The sequence below is a fragment of the Labrus bergylta genome, chromosome 19, assembly GCF_963930695.1.
Source record: "Labrus bergylta chromosome 19, fLabBer1.1, whole genome shotgun sequence".
Lineage (NCBI taxonomy): Eukaryota > Metazoa > Chordata > Actinopteri > Labriformes > Labridae > Labrus > Labrus bergylta.
Window position 1 is genome coordinate 4,237,044 of NC_089213.1, and position 13,607 is coordinate 4,250,650.

At 41.9% G+C, this 13,607-nt stretch overlaps 2 protein-coding genes across 3 annotated transcripts; one reads left to right on the forward strand and one right to left on the reverse strand.

Annotated features, from left to right (window-relative positions):
- srsf4 (serine and arginine rich splicing factor 4) lies at positions 1 to 6,223 on the forward strand. Its single transcript, XM_065948365.1, has 6 exons — positions 1 to 185; positions 2,177 to 2,394; positions 3,963 to 4,069; positions 4,183 to 4,397; positions 4,576 to 4,653; positions 5,297 to 6,223. The coding sequence occupies exons 1-6, from the start codon at positions 79 to 81 to the stop codon at positions 5,784 to 5,786; spliced, it is 1,215 nt and encodes a 404-aa protein (XP_065804437.1). The 5' UTR covers positions 1 to 78; the 3' UTR covers positions 5,787 to 6,223.
- A 548-nt stretch (positions 6,224 to 6,771) lies between these two features.
- Positions 6,772 to 13,215, reverse strand: msto1 (misato mitochondrial distribution and morphology regulator 1). 2 transcript variants are annotated; one of them, XM_020642233.3, is made up of 14 exons: positions 13,022 to 13,215; positions 12,040 to 12,169; positions 11,587 to 11,656; positions 11,248 to 11,323; positions 10,672 to 10,729; positions 10,445 to 10,598; positions 10,013 to 10,127; positions 9,664 to 9,798; positions 9,422 to 9,574; positions 9,181 to 9,312; positions 8,913 to 9,097; positions 8,296 to 8,400; positions 8,089 to 8,201; positions 6,772 to 7,997 (listed from the first exon to the last, which is right to left on the reverse strand). In XM_020642233.3, exons 1-14 carry the CDS (start codon positions 13,103 to 13,105, stop codon positions 7,738 to 7,740), a joined length of 1,770 nt encoding a protein of 589 aa, XP_020497889.2. In that variant the 5' UTR covers positions 13,106 to 13,215; the 3' UTR covers positions 6,772 to 7,737. The 2 variants fall into 2 exon arrangements, with proteins under 2 accessions (XP_020497889.2, XP_020497890.2); XM_020642234.3 differs by having other exon boundaries at positions 10,445 to 10,595; positions 13,022 to 13,214.
- Positions 13,216 to 13,607: the final 392 nt, after the last annotated feature.

Consider the following 13,607-nt stretch of genomic DNA (forward strand, 5'->3'; position numbering starts at 1 on the left):
TATCAAAGGACCGCGTGTATGTGTCTCTGCCGCCGCGCGCTCTTCCTCGTCTCTCGGTAGCACGCTCGGGCTGACAACATGTCGAGGGTTTATATAGGAAGATTGAGCTACAGAGCCAGAGAGAAGGACGTGGAGAGGTTTTTCAAAGGCTACGGGAAGATACTCGAGGTCGACCTAAAAAACGGGTAAGGTTGAGTCTTTTGTTGTGTTTGAAGCTCCGTCCCGCACAGGCCGCAGCGCCTGGGCGCGGCCTGCTAACGAGCTAACATGCTAACAATGCTAATGTAATTAAAAATCTATCCACATGGTTGTAATCTGCTGCCGTGGCTTGATTTCGGAGGGGTGGATGATAATTGTTTTTCCATAATAACGCTTGTGTATCGAATTGGAGCTACGTGTTTCGTAGCTTTTCGTTGTTAATCGGTCACCGTCTGAACAAAAGTTAGCCACATTTAGCTTCCGTTAGCTTCGGTTGGACGTGGCAATGTCGCGGTTTGCTCCGTGCGAATGTCGAGCAAACCGTTCATTCAACAAGTGCAAAATTCATTTCCACACGTGTGAAAATTAAGATTAAATGATATTTAATTGCAATGATTTCCGATGCATGGCCGTGTATATTTATTTGTATATATATTTTTTATTGGATACCAGTAAAGGGTGCAAGCATGAGAAGACACGGGGGAGGACAAACTGTACAACGTGAAACAATACAAAATAAAAATAAAATAATTAGTGCATCAATTACATTAAATTGCATTAAAATTGTAATCACAACGTATAGTGCTGAAGCTTTGAAAAAAAAATATTTAAAATAAAAAACAATAATTGTATTGCAGGAGTGTTACATAGATTGTAGATATAGTTAACACTCTGTGGAGATTCCACCTCTTTTAATTCCAGTTTTTCACACTCCCCACGATACGATATTGCGATTTTTAACCATTTGCAATGTGCTGAGACTGGTGATAAAATATATTACTATTAAACTTTTTAACTGCACATTATGTCCAATACACTAAACGCAATTAATAACTTTTTTCAAATAATTCAATTATAAAAACTTTATTTGTCCCCGGGGGGCAATTCAAAGGCACACAGAGCAGTAAATTAACAACAGGGCAAGTAGACGAAACATTTTAACCTAAATATAAAGTGTCAATTTAAATACAACTCAAAGCTTAAACTTAACTTAAAAATACAAAATATAAAAGAGTAGATATAAGTGGACAGAGATCAGACTAACAGATGTAACCACAACTATGTGCAGTAAATGAGAAATAAATATATATACAGAGCTATGTGCAGGTAGGCAAAACTAAATGATAAGTTAATGAGGTGCATGGTGAATAATGGAACAACAGAACTAATATATACAATATAACTGTAAAGGTAAAAATGAGATAAAGTGACCATAGTGCAATGATGGATAAGAAACAACAGGAATAAGATAATAATAATAGTAATAAGATAAATTCTCAGTCTGTTCATCTCACTGAAGCCTTTTTGTGTTTCAGTCTAATTGAATATGAATTCTTCACGATGCAAATTGTTCAAAATCATTTTTGTGCAACCCCTTCAGCAGTTAGAAATTAAAAAAGCATATCTTAAACGTCATAGTAAAATGAGCCATACTTGGCCGCCATTGGACGAAATGATATCGCCACATGAAATATTGCGATACTATACTGTGTCGGTTTTTTTTTTGCTGGCTAATTTTCATTTATGGATTTAAAGTGATCATAAATGTACACCTTTTTTCTCTGTCTGTTGCAGTGCAAAAACACAACATGCTCGTACATTTCAGTGAAACTAAAAGGCTGTTGAAGGAGGTTTCAATGTTTTTCAGAGGCCGTTTTTATTTTTACGTGGCTTCCGGTTAACCTCTACATTTAGAATTAGAGGTGTACGCTACTGTGTGTCATTCAATTGAAGAGCTAGTCTCTCCTAACTCAATATATGTTAATTTGCACGACATCAGCTTTTTCCAATGCAGTGAAATCTAGTGCTGAACAACATCTTTTAATGTGAAATGGGTCTGCCTTTAGTCTATCTTGCTTAATGTGTTAACAGTGAAATTTCATGTAGGAGTAATTTGGTTAATTGTGTACCCCATCGTGTTTTTGATGAAGGACCTCCTCCGGATCCTGTTTTAAATCCTTTCTCTTCTCCTACAAAGGTACGGCTTTGTTGAATTTGATGACCCCCGTGACGCAGATGATGCTGTGTACGACTTGAACGGGAAAGAGTTGTGTGGGGAAAGGGTCATTGTGGAGCACACCAAGGGACCCCGTCGTGATGGAGGCTATGGGGGAGGAGGTGGAGGAGGAGGAGGGGGCGGAGGTGGAGGAGGAGGAGGTGGTGGTGGCGGCGGTGGCGGAGGCGGCGGTGGAAGAAGTAAGTTTACCGTAGAGTATTGTTTTTATTTTACATTAATACTGTTGTTCATGAGGGATTTCATTCATTACAGGGAAGCGTCAATCTAAATTTCAACGGGGCAAAATTTAAATCTTGTCCTTGGTGGCTGATGTGCATTCAATTTATATCCTGGTAGTAAAGGACGGCTAGGGGTGATGCTATGATTATTTTACTGTCAGTCAAATCTATTTGAAATGGAACTGAGAGGTTTTGAACCAGAGAAGTAAAGACATTAAACTGTAGTTAGCTTAGAAGTCTTCAGTCAGTGTTGTCCGGCTCTACTAATACCTACCAGCATCTTTCCTGTACTCTCACCAGAGTACTTAATTTACACTTCTTTTAAAGGAAACTTGGTTGTTTTCATCTCAGCCGTCTGATTGTCTGAGTGTCAGACTCACCCATCCACACCCACCATCTCAAGGTCGTCAGGTTTTCTATTGTTCAAGTCCCACTGACCCATCCAGGTCTTTTCATTTACCTGTTTAACATACAAGCATCTCGAGTAGACACGCCGAAGACCTTGTCTTGTAAATAAGCTTGAAGACAAGCACCATTTCCATCACTTGAGTACTCTAGAGTTGTTTTCACCATCTGAACAAAAGGTGTACAAGACGATTGTCCTCATAACGTGATAATTTTGTGTGCACCAGAGCCACCAATGACTTGGAAAACTATGTTGGACTTCCATACGTGAATTGGGAAAGCAGTAAAAATGTGAATATGTGATGGGGAAATGGCTTACTTTTGAAGAAGATCAAACTGTTTGAATTTAAATACTGTAAAGTAACTCTTTGATTGTTAAATATCTTGTAATCTATTGATGTCTTATTCCATTTCTATTTTATTTAAAGTGATTGTCAATTTAAAGGTAAAGATTTAACAAAGAACCTCAATGTTTTAATTGAAAGAGTCCTTTGCTGACTGCCTGCCCCTATTGCTGGCCATGGTGTCCCCCCTTTCCAAGAGTGTGGTTTGACCATTCTGGGCCCCTGGGCAGACCAAAAAAGGGAGCCATTGTGAATGAAGACCGCTTTTCCCATTAGGCCCAGGCCGGGTGGTGAGGATGCAATGGGGTTAGGAAGAGATGTGGGTTCAGCTCTTATAGGTGCCTGAAAAAAAAAAAGAACATGTTTTGTAACAGTGCAATGTTTTTAGATAGGATAGCTTAGAGACTTGCTTTAGTTCACCGTAAGTACTTCCTCGATCAGTTATGTTTTTTAATTTGATTTCTTTTCTTTCTTCTTTTGTAAGTAGGCTGATTTGAACTTTTACCAAAATGTTCTAATCTAAAACTGAGTTCTATAGTTTCAGGCCTTATGATAAAGACTTCATCTTTTAAAATAGAGATTTTTTTTCCAGGATTTAATTCATTTATTTTTCTTTTTTAAAGTCTTTTCACCTTTACTTTTCCCCTTCCTTATTTCTTTTTCCCAAGTCACTATTGACACATTTTTTAGCCTTTGTAGCTTGGAGATTAGCATAAATGCACCACCTCAGTTTCTATTGCGATCCTCATTTTACCTTTCCCTTCCTTGTTGCATTAAAAGGTGGCTATGGACGCTGGGGAAGAGACAGATATGGTCCACCTATAAGGACAGATTATCGGCTCATAGTTGAGAATCTTTCCAGCCGCTGCAGCTGGCAGGACTTGAAGGTATGTCGTTTTTGTCCCTCGTCTATTCTTTGCATTACTTGTTGCATCCTTAGTAAAAGTAGTCAGGTAAATGCTTCCCCTCCTGAATTCTGTGTTTTTCCATTTCTCTAAAGGACTACATGAGGCAGGCAGGGGAGGTCACCTATGCTGACACCCACAAAGGTCGGAGGAACGAGGGGGTGATAGAGTTCAGGCTCTACTCTGACATGAAGCGGGCTCTGGAGAAGCTCGATGGCACAGAAGTGAACGGCAGAAAGATCAGGCTCATCGAGGATCGTCCTGGAAACAAACGCAAGAGATCTTATTCTCGCAGTCGCAGCCGCTCCAGGTGAGAGACGTCACTGGGAGTATACATGGCTACTTAATGTGTATTGAAGTTTGCCTAAATATAGCCACTGTGCATGAAGGGTTATGGGAAAATAAGCTGGCAAAGCAGAGTTCAGCTTCAGTTTGTTTGTTTGTTGATCAGTGTGACTGCTGCTAATCGTTCCTCATGGTTACCTCAGGTCTCGCTCCAGGAGCCGCAGGTCCCGCAAGAGCCGCAGCCGCAGTGAGAGCAGTAGTCGCAGTCGCTCCCACTCAAGGTGAGAAATCCAAACTTTTATCAGTGTCGGGACATTATGCTGTCAAAAAACAACCTGTGAGATCTGTGTGTCTGGTTTAGTTTGTACAAAGTCAACATGTTAGGCTAACTCCCAATTGAAGAAGTCCTTTCCACCTCCAACACACTGTTCTATAACATACAGCAACAATAATTTATAGCTCAGCAGCTGTCAGTACAAAACCATGTTGAGATTTTGGTATTCGGTAGCCCGTTAACAGTAAGTTGAGAGCGTAGTATCCATAAATAGATGCGTACAATTCCAAAGTGCACAGGTGTTTGGGCCGCTGGGCATGTGGCCTATAGCAAGTGGCCGCTTGCAGCAGTTTGATATTTACAGCTGCAGTTTTCCATCAGGTAGTAAAATTTGAAACCCTCCACCTGCCAGACGCAGAGTAAATGTTGGCTTATAATCTGAGGCTGACCAAAGGGTCTTGGCTGGTCGCTTAGTGGGAGTTTTCCAACTCACATGTTGGATGTCAGAATGTCTTAAGTTCAGGGTCAACATCTTGTTCTTCATCTGATTCGTGTTGTCGAAGTCCTTTTTTAGTTTGATCGGTTATTGAAGAGTCGTTGATGTCCTTCGTTTTAGTGTAGTCTTAATAATTCTCTGATTTTATCCACAGAGCGGCTTCACGCTCCCGCAGCCGATCTCGTAGCAAGAAGAACAAGCCCAAGGGCAAGAAGGAGGACGAGGAGCGCAGCAACGGCGCTCAGAAGAACAAGGACAGCAGCAGGAGTCGCAGCCCCAAGAGCAAAAAGGGCAAGAAAGATATAAAGAAGGGCAAGAAGGATGACTCCAGGTCCAGGTCTCGCTCTCGCTCCAGGTCTCGTTCCAGATCGGGAATGAAGGATCGCTCCAGGAAATCTGGCTCAAAGGGCCGCGAGCAGCCCAAGAGTGAGGACGAGGGCGGCGAGCCCGATAGGGGCTCTCGCTCCCGTTCACGCTCCCCTGTTGATTCAAAATCCAGAGCCAGGTCTAAATCCAAGTCCAAATCCAAATCTCGTTCCCCCTCACCTGTCAAAGCCCGTTCCCACTCCCGCTCTGCATCCCGTTCCGAATCCCGCTCCAAATCCCGCTCCCCGTCTCGTTCTCGCTCCCGTTCCCGTTCTTAGATCACATTTTGGACTGTCTGTCTTGAGCCCTTACCCTCCTGACCCCCATCCAGTTCACCAATTACATTCCCCAGACCCCTCAACACTACCCCCACCCCCACCCCCACCCTCCCTGTGTTTTTGATAACTAGCTGTAGAAAACAAGGCACTCAGCCCAATGTCTTTTATGCACACGCTACTCCTTCAATTCGTTTGACTTTTCCTCGACATTCTTTCATTAGAGCTTTCTCATATGGAGGTGTTTGTAAATTAACAGGGTGCAATCTCAGTTTTATAAGTTTCAATGATGGTATGGTAAGTGTCTTAGCCTTTTTTTAATCAAACCTAGAAGCATATTGTGTTGTAAAAGTGCTGGGTGGGAAATTGTTCTAGCATCTCCTCACCTTATGTGGAATCCTTGTATCATTTTATTTCTGATTAAAGATGCCTGTTCTACATTTGTTGTTGGATTGTTATTTTTTAATTTATTCTTTGGGATAAGACCGAAAGCCAACGAGGTAGATAGTGATTTAAAATGTGGTATGATGATCAAATCGTTCTGTAGATTCAAATGCAGTTCCAGCCCCGAGACTTCACGTCTACTTTCACCATAATCTGTCAACGTTTAATCACATTTTAGAAACATCTTGTTACCAGCCCAAAAACAACACCTGTGTAATCATATTTTAAGTGTCCTCACTAACGATGACTAAAACACAAAAGTTTGGTTTCATTAGCCTTTAGTCTGCATGCAAAAAGTAAAAGATTTTCTATTGATACACATGGAAATGGCAGGGTGGATAACACGTTTGATCGTCATGTAAACATTTATTTTATTTTTAGGATTTTGGTAATTTAATAGTCCACGTTTTGACCTGAAGGTTTTCATCGGGATATTTTCTAATAAGGTGAATTTTAAACATCACAGCTGTAGTAGTAACAATCAAATACAGATACCTGTATCATTACCATGGCAACAGAAATAAAAAGTCCTGGACACTCCAAATTAAGAAAGACCTTCATTTAATTACATTTGCAAAAAGACTTCTTCATACTGTCTAAATTGCCCAAATCCATTAAAGTGACCTGCCGTCTGTCTGGAAGAGAATGAAATGTCAGTATGAAACCTGTTAATTTGAGTGGATCACAGTTGCTCTCTTTAACACCCCACAGCTTTGGGTTAAAGTATGACTAAATCTGCAGTTTAATGAAAGCTTTGGTCGTTTCTAAAACTCAATTAGTCCAAGTATGTATCGTTTCAAAAACATCTTAAAAGAATCAAAGCTTCAGAAATGTTGACAACCTTCAGCCGTTTTCACATTGCACTCCTGAAAATATCTAGATCATGTCAGGAGTGCTCTGGAGATTCTCCCGACCTGGCTGTCACACAAAGCATATTATCTTGCGCTGTCGTGGGTGAATCTGTAAAATTAGAGCGGGAATTTCTATGGCTCTGCTCTCCAGGGTGTTGAGGGAGCAGGGAGTCGTCACCGACCGGAGGGGAAACGCAATGCACACGTATCTGGTGTAAGCGTGAAGTTTGTCTTATCTTCTCTTCTCATAAGATGTGGTGACTGTCAGCATGAGTTAATGAGTCTATAAGCCAAATGATGTTTAGAGCAACCTGTACCCAAAACAAAAGATGTGACAACCAAAGCTCTCTATGTAAATACATTCTTTTTATAGCGTGCACTTGGTATAAAAACATTACAGATGTACAGTTATTTAATGAAATGTAAAGTCCATACAGTCTCGGGACGCAACACCCCATCTATCTCTTTAAGAGATCTACTATTCCCTCATCTGTGTCTTGCAGGCTCAGTAACATTCGTTGCCTTTTGCCCTTTCATTGAGCGTGTAATTCAATCCTGGTCCTTAACACCTCAGAGGCGCAGCTCCTCTTTCCGTCTCCGTTTGAGTGCAAGCCGAGCTCAGCATTTTATCCAGATCATGGCGACTAAGACTGCCAGCGTCAGTCATCGTCATCCTCCTCTGAGGAAGAGCGCATCATCCCGCCGCTGTCATCGCGGTAACACCGGGACAGTAGGCGCAGCTGCTCCAGAGCCTCCTCGTAGTCGGCCATTTCGGGCCCCTGAGAGAGGAAGCTTGGGGCCACGCGGCGGATGTCGAAAGCGCTGACACCTCGATGAAGCTCGGACAGCCATTGGCCGACTGCGGTACCTGACTGGAGGGACGTCATGACGGGTGCAGAGGAGACCACGGGGGCTGGAGCTGCAGGAACAAGAAAGAAATGTTATATATAACGCAATTCAATCTTAAAGCTTTGAGTGCAAAAGAGATCATATTAAACATCTCTGCTTACAGCCGGGGTGTGGAAGACGGCTCTGCAGGAAGCCCTGAGCCCCCACAGACTGACTGAACATCTGAGGGAAAGGTGGTGTCAGCTTACTCGGAGAGGACACCATCTGAAGAGCTCTGAGAGTAAAAGATAAAGAGAGAAGACTGATGGGTTAAAATGCATCTTTTAGAAAACAGTAAATTAGGTTAAATTAAGTGTTTCGGGCCTCACAGAGGAGCTGTAGGATAGAAGGATCTGATGTAGGAGGCCAGGACGTCCTCCCCGCTGTGCAGGCTGTGCAGAGGAGTGGGCGGTTTGTCTCCTGGAGCCAGAGAGCTGAGGGAAAGAACATTATTTCAGCGTGCATGTCTTTAATATACAGCTGTGATTGTATCTGATTGAGGTTTTTTTTACATCTCAGCCTCATGCTGTTAAAATCTGTTTCAAGTTATTTAAAAATATTCAAATAGCCAAAAAACAAGAGCAGTACTTTGTTCCAGCTCTCAGCGGTTCATGATCATTTTGGTCACATTTGGTCACATTTTTGTCTCATGTTCTGTAGCCTTTATTCCACAATGAACTCCTCTCTTTAGTGTGTGATTTTCATTAGATTTGTACATATAAAGCTCCAAGGAGCCCAAAATAAAACAAAACAACTACTCAAGACATCTGAAAATGCTCAAATCTTCCGTTAAAATCACTAATATTTTGTGTAAAAGTGTAAGGATGTTAAATATATTGAGTCACTACTTAAAAAGCTCCTACAGGACTGTGGAAAAAAACAACTTTTAAAAAGGCATTCAAAAGTTGTAACGGCACGGTTACAAACTATATTCATTCAATCTGACCTGATTAGTCTCTGGCTCTCAAATCCCCGAAGTGTCGCCCACTGTCCATAGCATTGACCGTCGCCAGGTTCAGGACAAGATGATAGAGGTCTCCATGGCAGCGAATCAGTGCAGGCGCTCAGGGCGTCAGGGAGAGAGCCGCCGTGCATCATGGGAAAGGGGATGGCGCCGTAAGCAGCCACAACCTGGGTTATAAACGACACTTTTAAACTTTTAAGCGGCCAGCCTTCAATACAGACAAACGTAGAATACAGGACAAGCGGGTTACCTTTCTCCCGGATACAGCCAGTGAGTCTGCCAGCTGCCACATGGGGACGCTGTCGTTCCTCAGCCTGTAAGGCAAAGTGAGGGCGTCGAGGGCCAAAGCCAGGACGGCGCTGGAGTGGAACCACAGAGAGGGCTGGTGTGTGACATGCAGGACAGAGGAGAGACATGTTACACTGAGATTCAAATAATAATCTCTTTAAAACGTCTCAACAGATCATCAGAGATACAGTGAGAACGCTCACATCATAGTTGAGGTGTGGGAACTCCATAGGAGAGGAGGGTCGTCTTCCAAGTCCTCCACGCAGGGTCAGCGGGCAGAAGAAGGAGCTGTGATTGGCCAGTTGAATTGTGCCTAACGTGCAGTTCAACATGTGGTACAGGTCCTTCATGGGAGTCTGGGTAAACAAAAAGAATCCCATTTACAAAACATCTGTTTATTCTGCACGTCTACAACAACAGCAGAGAGACTGAATGAGTGACTCACTGAATTTGGGTGGCTGACGGGTGCTAACCCCCATGTCAGGATGCCTCTCCCTCCGTAAGAGTCCTGAAGCATCTCTGTGACCTTTGACCCCAAGCCTGCGAAGCCATCAGCCAGGTCGCACAGAACCTGGAAACCCTGAGAGGGAAAAAAACAAGATGCAGAGAAAGGAGGCGCAATGACCAACTTTGAAACAAACACAGAAATGTGCATTCTTCTTATATTTGTTTGATCTGAAGTTATTTTTACTTATCTGTATTTACTCAAGATCAAAGTCATATTTTAAACTTGTATTTTAAAGTCAAACACAAACTGTTTTTTACAAATAAACACACACAAAAAAGTGCGTTACCTGGAGGTAATCACACTCTTCTACAAAGAAGTGCAGTTTGTCCTCCAGCTGCTCGAGCACCGGCCCCTGCAGGAGAGCTTCTCCCTGACCGAAAGCCTCCAGACGATGAGCCTCCCTGGAACACACAATGACACAAATATAAAACCAGACATAACACAACATGTGGGGTTTTTTAAAAACAGCTGTGGAAGAGTTAAATACCATGTTGGGTTCAGTCAGAGATTAAACAAAGTTCTAAATAATCAGCAAACACAGAGCGGTCTTTTATTCAAACCCAGTTGTGTGTAAAGAGTGCCATCTACTGGAGGAGAGCAGGTATGAAACCTAGTCTGTACAACGGTCCGCTTGGTTAAAGTCTGGGATCACTGCTTTGATTACACGACCACTAAACTTTCTGAAATGATAATGATGCAGGAGGCGTTTACACGTTACCCGTCGTGGTTGTACTGGTGAATGACGGAGATGGTGCGAGGGTGCAGGTGGATCCTGAGGAAGTCGGACCACACCTTCACGCTGCCCTCCAGCCTGTAGGCCTTCTGCACTCGAGCCAGCTGGCTGTTCACAGTGTCCACACTCAACGCACCTGCTGGAGGGAGAGAGAGCTTTCAGGGTCAACGTCAAACGTCTGCCGTCGTGCGGAGTTCAGAAGGTTTCCATACCTGAGCAGTGAGGCTGAGAACTGGAGAAAAAATCTGCTTCAGCCAGGATCTCTCCTCTCTGGAGACAAAAAAACAAAAGGTTGTCAGGATCATTTAGGATGTTTCTATCAGGCAGCAATATTATAACTGGACTGTAGAACTTTATGTGTAATAAAGTAAAGGAGCTTTTTCTGGAGCGGTGTGCCGACCAATCAAACCTGAAATAAAAAGTCTGAACCTTTTGAAGTCATATAGCTGCCAACAAGATGGTAACTTTCAGCCCATGTGTTTGCTCCTTCTGCCAGTTTCCTGCCATAAGTTTAATATTCTAGACCACTGATTCCCAACCTATTTTCCTTTGAGCCCCCCCTCCTTGTAATTAATGACCCCCCCCCCCCCCCCCCATAACCACATGAAAATTCCCATCTCATTCCCTGCTCTCTCTCTCCTTTATTTCCAACTCTATCCACTGTCCTATCTCTCCAGAAAAGGCACAAAAGCCCCCCCAAAAAATCCTTAATATATATTTAAAAAAATGTACATAAACGTCAATAGCGTGAGCTGCTTGTCTGTTATACTTTCACTATAAATACTCACATCTAACCTGTCCAGATCTTCAAGAAATGAGTTCTTAGCAGGAGGACTTTCTTGGTGCATCATGAGGCTTCCGTCCCTGCAGGATCAAACACACACTTTTCATATCACAGGAAACCAGAAGTTATCTGTTACACTTCCATCTCTGAAGTTCTTTTAACGGTTCTGCACAAACTCTCTCAGAGTGGGTTCATCGTTGTTTTTTTATTTCACTGCACAAAGAATAGTTATGTCACAGAAGGTGCCACGCAAACAACGCGTCCAGCGTCACGCTGAGATCTGGATCGTAAAAGAAAACGGTAAAATCTGTCGGGCACTGAAATATGTTGATGTTGTCTTTACCATGTGATGGCAGACGTGTCTTTGCCGGGGTCGTAAAGGCATCCCTCCTGCCGTAGAGTCCGTAGACTTCCTGTCATGGGCACACAAAGAGCAGCTGAGTCAGCATGATGAGAACCAAACACCTACAGAGTAATGTGTTGGAGTTCATTCAAGGACTTCAAATGACAAGAATAATTATCTAGTGAACAAAATATGAAACATTTATATCAGAAAGAAGAGGGTCGTGCTTCCTGTTTTACTTGTTTTGACATTTTGTATCCTGTATTGTTGCAGCTTTTTAGACTTTTTGAGTATTTGTTGTCCAGTTTTATGTATTTGAAAGGCTCATCTAAGAACGGGCATTGTACATAAGTTTAGGCTGTGAATGCTTTACGTGTTTGACATCAGTAAATAAATAATGGTTGCTCGTGCTGCCTTTGCGAAGAGAATATTTTCAGTTGCAGGTGAAATGACCTTTGAGATCCATGGCAATGAGGCGAGGTGTGTGGGTGACATGTCCGCCTTGAGTCTGTCCCTCACGAAACACCACATCACTCTGGATGTCTCCTGCTGCTGCTTCAGGGTCGTATGATAGAGACGCATCCTGCAGGTCACACAATTACACCATCGTCATTCAGAATATAATAATAATATCTTTATTTATACAGCAGCTTTAAAAACAAATGTTTACAAAGTGCTGTGACCGACAGAACAGAGATCAACAGAGAGGGCAAAATTATAAAAATGCAAATAACAGGAATGATATGGAGTCAACAGGAATGGAGAGGCAGTTCAGTACAGTGAAGGAAAGATTAGTTTAAAATCAATCAGGAGAGAATAAAATTTAAATTGAGGGAGAGCGGGAGGACATCACATCACAGGCTGTAAACACAGAATGAAGATTAAAAAAAGAAACAGGTAAACAGGACAATACATATAAAGGCTGAAACATTTAAAGAAGAGAAAGATAAAAATGTTAAAAGCAGTAACAATTAATAAAAGGAAGAGATAGATCTGTGAAGGAGAAATCACATGAAAGCAAGTCTATAAAAGTGAGTTTTAAGAAGTGATTTAAAAGGTAAAACCACCAAAAACATCACTTTACTCTCATCCCTTATAAGAGGACAGGAAAGTGAGACAAACATCTATTCAACATTCAAGTGTGAAATCAGAAACAACTTGATAAAGACTATAAAACAAACAAAAACACTCCTCCTTTAAAAGATCACAAACAGTCTGCAGCTTTAGCACAATAACATCTTTAACTAAAGTCAGCTTTAAGCAGCAGCTTCTGTGTTTAACTTGATTTATAATCGTAAAATCTGGTATAATGCAGACTCATGTCGCAGCTAGCATCACAGCGACTCCTCAAACTTTGACAACACATGCAGAAAAAAAGAAAGCTAACGCCAGGTAGCTTAGCTCAGCGTTAGCCGCTAACGGGCTCCTCCTTCACCTGCAGGTTCCACCAGTGAGTCCCGACAAAGTTTGAATAATGTCCCAGCTGGAGAGTGATGACTTCTCTGCACGGGTTACTCATCGCGCCGAAGATCAACAACCGGGAGTGAACGTAGAGATCTCCACTGTGGACATGATGTACACGCTCAAGAAATGACAACAGCAAAGTGCGACGGACCTAACGCGCATCAATGCGCCGTACGTAAACGTCTTCTGTGATTGGTCGAAGGAAAGGTCGAAAGAAATGTGATTGGATGTGCAAATGACGTCAGAGGGAAGACCGGTAGCTTCACGTGCGGTCCTAATGACTAAGTAAAAAAAAAATTAATTAATTAAAGGTTTATATCTTATTTATTTATTTATTTATTTATTTATTATTTATTTATTATTTATGTATTTATTATTTATTTATTTATTATTTATTTATTTATTTACAGTCTATGGTTTAAATAGTTATTTTGAAGTCTGTCTGTTCGTTTATCCATATTTTAATGCACTTATTTTTTATTTTTTATTTTTTATATTCAGGTCTAATTACAGATTTTTAATTACTGTTTAAAGGTTCTTGTTTAAATTGCACATGT

Bases quoted from the DNA above. Each gene is read 5' to 3' on its own strand.
- srsf4 (XM_065948365.1), top strand. From the start codon at position 79: ATGTCGAGGGTTTATATAGGAAGATTGAGCTACAGAGCCAGAGAGAAG. The intron at 186-2,176 runs GTAAGGTTGAGT...TCTCCTACAAAG, and splicing joins GAGGTCGACCTAAAAAACGG to GTACGGCTTTGTTGAATTTG. The intron at 2,395-3,962 runs GTAAGTTTACCG...TTGCATTAAAAG, and splicing joins CGGAGGCGGCGGTGGAAGAA to GTGGCTATGGACGCTGGGGA.
- msto1 (XM_020642233.3), bottom strand. From the start codon at position 13,105: ATGAGTAACCCGTGCAGAGAAGTCATCACTCTCCAGCTGGGACATTAT. The intron at 12,170-13,021 runs GTGAAGGAGGAG...TGTGACCTGCAG, and splicing joins CTCACTGGTGGAACCTGCAG to GATGCGTCTCTATCATACGA. The intron at 9,575-9,663 runs GTGAGTCACTCA...TTGTTTACCCAG, and splicing joins CCGTCAGCCACCCAAATTCA to ACTCCCATGAAGGACCTGTA.